Consider the following 9,741-nt stretch of genomic DNA (forward strand, 5'->3'; position numbering starts at 1 on the left):
TATTTCCCCTAATATGCGGCGCCCTGAGCAAATTAACCCCCCCACCCGGCCGACTGCCGCGTTGTCTCTATGAGCGGCGCATACACATCTTCCCTTTCGATATACCCCGCCCACGGAATTCCGGGATTCGAAGGAGAACGTGGCACAGCCAATAGGCAAGCTTCGTTGGGGGAGAGCCCGCGTGACGTCACACAAAACTTGGGTAGGGCCGCCGCTCTGGAGTTCGAAAAGGCTTTTTCCTCTAGGAAGGAAAGAAGGTGGGCAGGTAGGAAAGAAATGCGACCCCCTTCCCGTGCTCGTGTCTGTGCCCTTAGCGCCTCCCCGGCTTGTTTGTTTTCTGCTTATGGACCCGCTTATGGACCCTAAGAATAACCACGGGTGAGATGTAAACTAGAAAACGGGAGGGGAGGGGAGCCCCGGAGAACTTTGGGAGGTAAAGACCAGAAGTTTGTTCTTTTCGCTTAAAAAACTGCGCAGTCAGGTTTACCCGACGCCTACATTAACAACTCTTGAACACAAGTTTGAATCAATACTTTTCACCTGAGGTTTTATTATCCCTGTGCAAGTTTGTATTTCTGCGTCTTTTTAACATCTTGGAGTTTTTAAACTGGTGGGTTCTTGTGTCTGTTTTAGCAGGATAGTTATTTATTTAGTACATTTTTATGCAGCATGAGGAGCTCAGGGCCAAGTATGTTGTCCTCCATTTTATCGTCACAACAACCCTGTGAAGATAGTGAAGTAGAGAGAGTGAGTAACTGCTCCTAGTTCACCTAAAGATTGAGACTTTCTTAATGGTAGTAATGGTGAAAGGATTCCTTTGCCAATAAAATATTAGGTAAGCTTGGCAGTATTAAGGTTGCAATTAATGTTATTCCCTAGGAGAACATATATGCTTTATTGATTTGTAAACCAGTGTGGGGAATTGCAAATACCTGTAATAAGCCACTAGAGGAAAAAGCCTTTTCGAAGCCAAATAAAAAGTCAAGTTGTCAAATTAAAACCACACCTAAAATCCTTATTTGCAATTCTTCTTTCACGTGGCAGAAAGGATATTTGTAATCACCAGCCTGACAAGGAACTCACAAATAAGGCCAGCGATACTGCAGAGAGTGACAGTGAAACTGAAGCACCCAGGTGGCCTCTGTGAGTGCGAGCTAAATTCTGTTCAAATAAATGAGTAGACAGTCTAGGGTTGCCAATCTCCAGGTGGGACCTGGGGATCTCCCGCTTTTACAACTGATCTCCAGCTGACAGAGATCAGCTCCCCTGGAGAAAATGGCCGCTCTGGAGGGGGACTCTATGGCATTGTACCATGCCAAGGCCCCTCCCCAAACCCCACCCTTTCCTGGCTCCACCCGCAAAGTCTCCAGGTATTTTCCAATCCAGATCTGGCAACCCTAAGACAGTCACTTCTATGGTGTTTTATGCACAGTTCTTTGGGTGTGCTGAAATTGGTATGTCAGCAGTTTTAAGTGCCTTTGCAGTCTTTTTGCTGTTAAACAATGTAAGGAAAGTACATGCTATGTTGTATCTGAACTTTTGCAAGTGTTGGTGGTGCAAAGTGCCATCGAGTCACAGCTGACTTATGGTGACCCTGTAGGGTTTTCAAGGTGGCTTGCCAGTGCCCGCATCTGCCTCACAATCCTGGTATTCTTTGGAGGTCTCCCATCCAAATACTGACCAGGGGCAACCCTGCTTAGCTTCCGAGATCCGACGAGAGCCGGCTGTCCTGGGCTATCCAGGTCAAGACATTGCAAGTATCATTCCAATACAAACAATTTCCACATAAAGCTTAAAACTTGTTTGAATATAACGTTTAAACCCCACTTGATTCCCCCCCCCTCAAATATTTCAGTTCAAGCATTTATTGCTATTGAGGCATAAAATTAACCATTGGTACATAACTCAGTGTGAGTCAAAACAGAATTTTCTCTGGAAAAGCCACGCTGTTGGCAGATCAGGGACCCAAACTCTGCTGCCAGCTCAATGACGCCACCTCTGATGCCTTTGTCTCCACAGATGGAGGGGGACAGGCTCCCTCTACCCCCTAGTTCGGAGGAGCACTCGCAGCGGAGCAGCATCTCTTCCACGGGACCCCGAAGTAAGTAGGAGGGCTGGAGAAGGCAAGCACAGAAGGCACTCAGGAGACAGATGGACTTCCTAGTATAATGCTGGGAAGAATGGAAGACAGTCAATGTGTTCACAAGGTCGGGGCGGTTTAAAAGCTGCCCCCCCCCATCCCATGTTGAAAGAAACAATTGTAGCTCCACCTGTATCCCCTGCATCAGAGGGCAGCCTGCCACAGGCAGACCTCACCCCTGAACTAGCCCAGGGTCCTTTAAAAGACATCGCTCCTCCTGAGTCTGTGGTCCATCCTAAAAGGGGACACACAAACACACGTAGGAGCTTGTCTAAAACATGGGCCCTGGAGGATTTGGAAACAACATGTGTTTTGTCTATGTGCCGTCTGCTTCCCTCCCCCACAGGTAAGTATCATAAGAACATAAGAACATAAGAGACGCCAATGTTGGATCAGGCCAAAGGCCCATCCAGTCCAACACACTGTATCACACAGTGGCCAGAAATACCAGTGCCATCAGGAGGTCCACCAGTGGGGCCAGGACATTAGAAGCCCTCCCACTGTTGCCCCCCCCCCAGCACCAAGAAGACAGAGCATCACTTGCCCCAGAGTCCCTATCTATACCTTGTGGCTAATAGCCACTGATGGACCTCTGCTCCATATCTAATTTCCTTTTGAAGCCGTCCATGCTTGTAGCTGCCACCACTTCCTGTGGCAGTGAGTTCCATGTGTCAACGTTCCTGTGGCAGTGAGTTCCATGTGTCAACGTTCCTGTGGCAGTGAGTTCCATGTGTCAACGTTCTCTGCATTCCAGCACGTTCACACTATGGAGATCTTTCTGTGAAAAAGGCTCCTTTTGTCCCTCTCTCTCTCTCGTGTAAATACATTTCTCTACAAAAACAGCTACATCTTTCATTTACTGCTTCCATCCTGGGTCTTATTTCCTTCTAAATGTGAACAGTTCTCTGGGAAACCGATTTAGGCTCCCCTTCCTGAGCAGTTCTCCCAGGTTACCAAATGCTGTTAACTTTGAAGTATCAGATAGGATCAACCATCAGAACTCCATGCATCTTCCAGGATATACCCAATAGGGTGCCATCACACCTTTTGTTTAAGGTATGGGAAACCCATAGTCAAAGATTGGAAACCTTTTGGTTCCTTTGCTCAAACCCATAGCCCTGCCCCGCAGGATACCTTCTACAGTCTATAAAAAACGGCTGCCCAACCATGGTTCAGTGTGTCTTGGGTACCTTACAGATTACACCCCCAGACTCACAGTCTGGGCCCCCTTTGTTCATGATACGCTGGTTGTTCACGATCTCCTTCCATTGGAGTTCAGCACATCTGGATTTGGTAAAGATTGCCTCAAAAATCCCTATATGTCTCTAAGCGCCTCTGTTTTGCTGTAGCCTTGTATGCGTGTGCATTTTGATTGCTTTGTGTGTGTGCTTTGCTTTTAATCAGTAGTTTTTCAATAAAACATACAATTTTTTTCAACCTTAGTCCCTATTGTTTCTCTCCCTGAAACTGACCCTGGTATACATAGGTTTAAAGACACCCCTCCCCCCATTACACCTATTCTGCCAGGTCTGTCTCCTAATCCCCCAGTCTAAACAAAAACAGGCACTTTGGGTAACACAGTGTTTAATTATCAATGCCAAGACTTTCAGCAACTCTGGGATTTTATTTTTTTGTTCCCTGGGTGGTGGTGGAAAGTGCCGTCATGTCGCACCCGATTTATAGCAACCCTGTAGAGTTCTCAGGGCAAGAGATGTTCAGGGGTGGTTTTGCCATCGCCTGCCTCTGCATAGCAACCCTGGACTTCCTTGGTGGGCTCCCATCCAAGCGCTAACCAGGGCCAACCCTGCTTCGCTTCTGGGATCTAACGCGATTGGGCTAGCCTGGTTACTCTGCACTGAGACAGAGAAGGAGGAGAGGAATGCAGGGCTCACGGGTCCCTTACATAGTGTGGGGAGGGACAGAAAGGAAGCAGTTTGGGGAGTTCTTCCATCTCTGCACGAGGGAAGTGGAAGAGGAACTGGGGGGTGCCAGCTGTCTGTCTGTGTTCTTTCTCTCCCAGCTCTGGATGTCGTGGTGTACCTGATCAATGACACAGAGGTGCGGCTGACAGTGGACAACCTGCCTTCGGCCACTGCCCTTGAGTTACATCGTCTTGTCCGGGATGCCCTGAGGCTGCCAGAATGTGCCCTGGAGGTCTTTTCTTTGTGGCTGGTCTCCCCTTTGCTAGGTGAGGCTCTGGGGCTGAAGTCCGCCTGCCTTTCTTCACAAAGCTCATGATGTATTGGACCAAAGTGGACGCTGGATTACACTGTGTGTGTGTGTGTGTGTTAAGTGCTGTCATGTCACTTTCGTTTCCGCCTATGGCGACCCAGTGAATTAATCAAGATGGGTATCTGTGTTAGTCTGTAGCAGTAGAAAAGAGCAAGAGTCCAGTAGCACTTTAAAGACTTAACAAAATACGTGTCAGGGTATGAGCTTTTGTGAGTCACTGCTCACTACTTCAGATACAGCTAGAATGGGACTCCATTTGTCCTATTTATTGGAAAGTGGACTGATTTCAGATGCCAAATGATATTCGCAGGCAAATGACAATAGCAGGTGAATGAAAATAGTAGGCGTGATTGGATTTAGGTGAAATATGCAGAGGGATAATAGGTGTGGAGAAATCAGCATTGGTAATGAGACAGAAAACCTAGGTCTCGATTCAATCCAAGTAGAGCCAGTTTGGTGTAGTGGTTAAGTGTGCGGACTCTAATCTGGGAGAACCGGGTTTGATTCCCCACTCCTCCACTTGCACCTGCTGATGTGACCTTGGGTCATTCACAAGCTCTGGCACAGCTGTCCTTGAAAAAGAGCAGTTTGTGTCAGAGTTCTCTCAGCCCCACCCACCTCACAGGGTGTCTGTTGTGGGGAGGGGAAGGGAAAGGCGTTTGTAAGCCGCTCTGAGACTCCCAAGTGAAGGGCGGGGTATAAATCCAATCTCTTCTTCTCTTCTTAGATGCATTGTCTTGAGCTTCATTATCAGTTGCAATTCAGCAGTCTGTCTTTCTAATCTCCCTTTGAAATTCCTTTGTAAGAGAACTGCTACTTTTAGGTCAGCAACTGAATGTCCTTGAAGGTTAAAATGTTCCTCCACTGGTTTTTTAATGTTGTGGTTCCTAATGTCAGCCTTATGTCCATTAATTCTTTGTTGAAGGGACTGGACTGTTTGTCCAGTGTAGAGGGTGGATGGGCATTGTTGACACGATGACGATGAATTAATGACCTCCAAAATGTCCTCTCATTAACAGCCTTGCTCGGGGCTTGCAAACTGAGGGCCGTGGATTCCTTTATTGCGTTAATCCATCTCATGTTGAATCTTGCTCTTTTCCTGCTGTGTAATTTGATCATGCTAAGCCATAATAAATTTTGTAAGTCTTTAAGACAGAGATTGCCAACAGATAGCTCGTGAGATACCTGTAGCATGCTGGCCAGGGCGGAGTAGCTCATGTGTTCCCAGAAAAAGATGTCTAAAAGATCTACTCTGCAATTCTTTCAAAGTTTTTATTTCATAGGCTTTTCTGTGCTGCTTAGCTGACAGCTTCATTTCTGGTACTCTTCTTAGTCCATGTTCTGTTTCTAAAAGAGAATTTTTTTTAGTAATCCTGTTGCTGGAGAAGCAGCTCAGGATATTTCATTGCTCGGAAGCTGCTGTTATTAAAGAAAAGGTCGATGACCCCTGCTTGAAAGTGTCGTGGGACTTCCTTGTTGTTCAGGCTGCAGCAGTAGCTCCCCCTCTGGAATATATGGCTCGTTATGTTGCTGCTTCTGCCCTCCTGGGCTTGTAAGCCATGGCTCCCCCCCAGGAAACTCTTTTCACTGCCAGCTAGTGATATAGTAATGCTTCTGACAGCAGGTATCCAGTGCCGTCCTGTTTGTGAGAGTCAGTTTGGTGTAGTGGTTAAGTGCACGGACTCTAATCTGGGAGAACGGGGTTTGATTCCCCACTCCTCCACTTGCACCTGCTGATGTGACCTTGGGTCAGTCACAAGCTCTGGCACAGCTGTCCTTGGAAAAGAGCAGTTTCTGTCAGAGCTCTCTCAGCCCCACCCACCTCACAGGGTGTCTGTTGTGGGGAGGGGAAGGGAAAGGAGTTTGTAAGCCGCTCTGAGACTCCCAAGTGAAGGGCGGGGTATAAATCCAATCTCTCCTCCTCCTCCTCCTCCTATTCCTATTCTAGGAGAGCCAGTGTGGTGTAGTCAGTGTTCCATTAGGGCCAAAGAGATACAAAGGTTCAAATCCCAGTTCAGCCTTAGGGTTCCCTCAGGGGCCTATTGGCCTGCCATTGTTTCTCAGCCTAGCCTGCTAACCAGGACTGTTGTGAGTGTAAAACAGACAAGGGGAGAGAACCTCATCCCCTTGGAAGAAGGATAGAATGCGGAGGGTGACTGGTTTGTCATCCCATAATGAAGAACATGCACAGAATCCCTTTCCCTCGCCAGTAAATAACGACAGTGGAGTTATGGGCCTGTGACTTCCAGCGCAGAGAGCACGAAGGCAGTGGTGATTCCGGGCCCTTATCACTTTGTCCATATCATGAGTTGTGTGCTTTCCATTGAGAACCAGTATAGTGTACTGGCAGTTAAGTCAGGAAGTCCCAGATTCAAATCCTTCCCCTTCCAAGAAAGTACTCATTGTCCTTAGGCCACACTGTCAGCTTCGCCCCCTCCGGTAATCTGCAATATGGGGATGTGATGCAGATCCAGTCTTGCGGAGATGTTGTAACCTATCTAGTGAGCTAAGCATAGACTCAAACACCATAAGGTTCCGTATAAGTGTGGGGGATAGTTCTCCAGAGGCATGCACCCTGCCGCCACCAATTGTACTGACCTTTATCTTTGTGTGAACTAACTTGAATGGGTGGGAAAAGGCAAGGCCAAGAGCCTGGTTCAGTGGTAAGGGTGTGTGTGTGTACAGGTCATTTTGGTTTCCCTTGCAGAAATCAGCTTGATACGTTTGTCTGAATTCCCTGGATGATTCTGCTCCTTGCTAGTTATCTTGTGCTGCTCTGCGCTGTATGTGGGAGTAAGGCTGGTGGTTGATCCTGGTTAGTGAGTCAGACCATATAGGTTATAGTAGTGCCAGTTTGCACCTACAGGGCAGTTGGCTTGCTGCCCCAATAAACCGGCTTTCCAAAGCTACCCAAATTCTGATCTTCAGTATTAGGGAAACACCATGCATTTCCAGATACTAGTATCAAACAATGGGTGTCGTGCTAACCTTTCCAAGAACGTATTCTGGCAACCTCGCTTATCTGAGCAGGGCCTGGTACAGGTGCCACCCCTCAAATGGGCAAAATTGACAACTGCCTGTATATATGGGCATTCTCTGGGGTGGTGCCCACCTTGTCGAACGGCCTGCCTGATGAGGTCAGGAAGGCTCCTGCCTGCCTGGCTTTCTGTGGATTATGCAGAACTGAATTATTCAGGAGGGCTTTTTTGCCCAGGTGATAGGACGATGCAGTAGAGGGGACAAGCTAAGCTACCTCTTCCTTGCAGAGCTATGGGAGTTCTTATTCTTGGCTCCTCGTGTCTTGTCCTTTTGGGGGGTGGGTGCTCCTGGGGGCCAAATAGGGTTGCCACCCTCCAGGTGGGGCCTGAAATTCTCCCAGATTTACAACTGATCTTCAGACTACAGAGATCAGTTTTCCTGGAGGAACTGGCAGCTCCACAAGGTGAACTCTGTGGCGTCCCTCCCCAGGCACCCTGTGCCAAGTCTCCAGGAATTTCCTGGAGTTGGAAGCCCCCAGGCCCTTGTCGAAGAAAGACACTAAGAATAATTTCCAAAGCTGTTGAATTCTTTATTGTACAGGAGAGAGCAAAGTAGAATTGTGAGCAGGTTATGTCTCCCAGGTACTTTTATAGTCCCCCAGATAAGCAGGCGCAGCTAGATCTTAAACATGGAATTTTCCAGTGAAACCGACCTCTTAGTATCTTTTTGTCTACGGCTGGCATGGATTGATCCAGACCGGTCAGTTCTAGTTTTGAGGGCACTTAACTTTCCCATCTAGCCTCCATGACTTCACCATCCTAATATGTCCGGCTCCTTTTTGCCTTCACACCGTTATGGCTGTTCTCTCCTGTCTCTTTTTGCAGAGGTGCAGCTGAAACCCAAGCACCAGCCCTACAAGGTTTGCCATCAGTGGCACGAGCTCCTCTTCCGATTCACCAGCGGCTCTGAGCACGATATCTGTGAAGGTATGGATGTGAGCAATGTTCTTTCCTCCGGGCCTTTCCCAACGCTCTGCAGTTTCTGAAACCTTACAGAGTTGGAGTCCGGTGATAGGCTGGTGGCAGTCAGGGTTCTTAAACTCGCCTCTCACTTACTAGGCGGGTGAATTCACCAACAGTCTCCACGGGCAACGCTTGCAGTCCTTGCTCTTTATCTGCCTGTCCCTGCTGCTGGGGTAGCAGGGGGGAGGGGAAGGATTTTCCCTTCCTGCCTCTGGCTGCTTCCTGGAGACCTGATTATGTGCAAATGTGTTGAACTGATAGCTCAGAAGGTTGCTGGGTAGGCCCGTTCTGAGCGCCAGCAAGCCTGGGCTCTTTTTGCCTGCGCAGACTTAAAAGGAAGGTTAAGATTTTAACCGTTACGATCTGTTTTAATGATGAATAGTCCAGTTGTATGTTTTTAAAAAACGTTGTAAGCCACCCCGAGCTCGCATTGCGTGTGGGATATAAATCTAAGTAAAATAAATAAAGAAAATAAAGCTGGGCTCGTAGATCACAGCTCTGTCTCCTTCTTTTGTCTCCCGTTGGCAGATGAGCCATCTCTGCAGTTGCGAAGGAACGTCTTTTTCCCAAAGAGAAAGGAGCTGCAGGTATGTTCCAGGTTAAGTGATGGGTAGATATGTAGTGGTGGGGTTTTTTTTATAGAAACACGTTCCTGTAGTTGAGGATTTTTGTGTATCCACTGTACAGAAAATGGTGCCACGGTCTGGCATTGCTGCTTGCCTTCTCCATAGACCTCTGCGTAGATCTAGTACGACCACATCTCACAGAATGGAGTAAGGATGGCTGCGAACTGTAAAAGGTTTAAATCAGGGGTCCCCAACTCCCAACAAGTGGGGTGAAGGGCGAGCACCTTTGGAATTCTGACACAGTGTGGCGGGAGCAGCCACAAAATGGCCACCACAAAATGGCTGCTGCTGAAGGAGGAGCCTGCCCACAAAGCAATATTTTTAAAAACCTGCACAGCCAATCAAATCTCCAGTGATCAGTCTCCTGGCCCCTCATCCTTATACTAATGCTGAAGTTGCCCTAGGAGTGCGGATATCTAAATCTGCACTTCGGGGGCACCTGGGGGGCCGGGGGAGGTTTGTGCACACGTGGGCCAGTCCCCACGTGTGCACAAAAATAAAAAAAGTTAAAAAAAATTTTGGGGGGAAGTTTAAATCGTGCGGGCGGGCGGGGAAGACAGGCCTCGCTGACGACGACGACGCCTTCCCGGAGCCAGCGGGCGGGCGGGAGAGGGGCTTCGCTGCTGCTGCCGCCGCCGCCTCCTCCTCGGGGCCAGCCGGCGGGCGGGGAAGAGAGGCCTCGCTGCCGCCGCCGCCTCCTCCCCGGAGCCGGCGGGCAGGGGGGGGAGAGAGGCCTCGCTGC

General features: G+C 48.6%; 1 protein-coding gene across 2 annotated transcripts in view; it reads left to right on the plus strand.

Moving 5' to 3' along the window:
• Positions 1–206: 206 nt before the first annotated feature.
• FRMD8 (FERM domain containing 8) overlaps positions 207–9,741 on the plus strand; it is a 25,059-nt gene continuing 15,524 nt past the window's right edge. The window contains exons 1-6 of one of the 2 annotated variants that reach the window (XM_015423945.1): positions 207–265; positions 1,045–1,143; positions 2,020–2,101; positions 4,161–4,328; positions 8,236–8,337; positions 8,902–8,960. In XM_015423945.1, the coding sequence (XP_015279431.1) occupies positions 2,020–2,101; positions 4,161–4,328; positions 8,236–8,337; positions 8,902–8,960 (411 nt within the window). In that variant the 5' untranslated portion in view covers positions 207–265; positions 1,045–1,143. The remainder of the gene's footprint in view (positions 266–1,044; positions 1,144–2,019; positions 2,102–4,160; positions 4,329–8,235; positions 8,338–8,901; positions 8,961–9,741) is intronic. The other variant, XM_015423944.1, reaches the window with a different exon arrangement.

Source organism: Gekko japonicus, unplaced genomic scaffold (genome assembly GCF_001447785.1).
Source record: "Gekko japonicus isolate JY-2015 unplaced genomic scaffold, Gekko_japonicus_V1.1 scaffold313, whole genome shotgun sequence".
NCBI lineage: Eukaryota > Metazoa > Chordata > Lepidosauria > Squamata > Gekkonidae > Gekko > Gekko japonicus.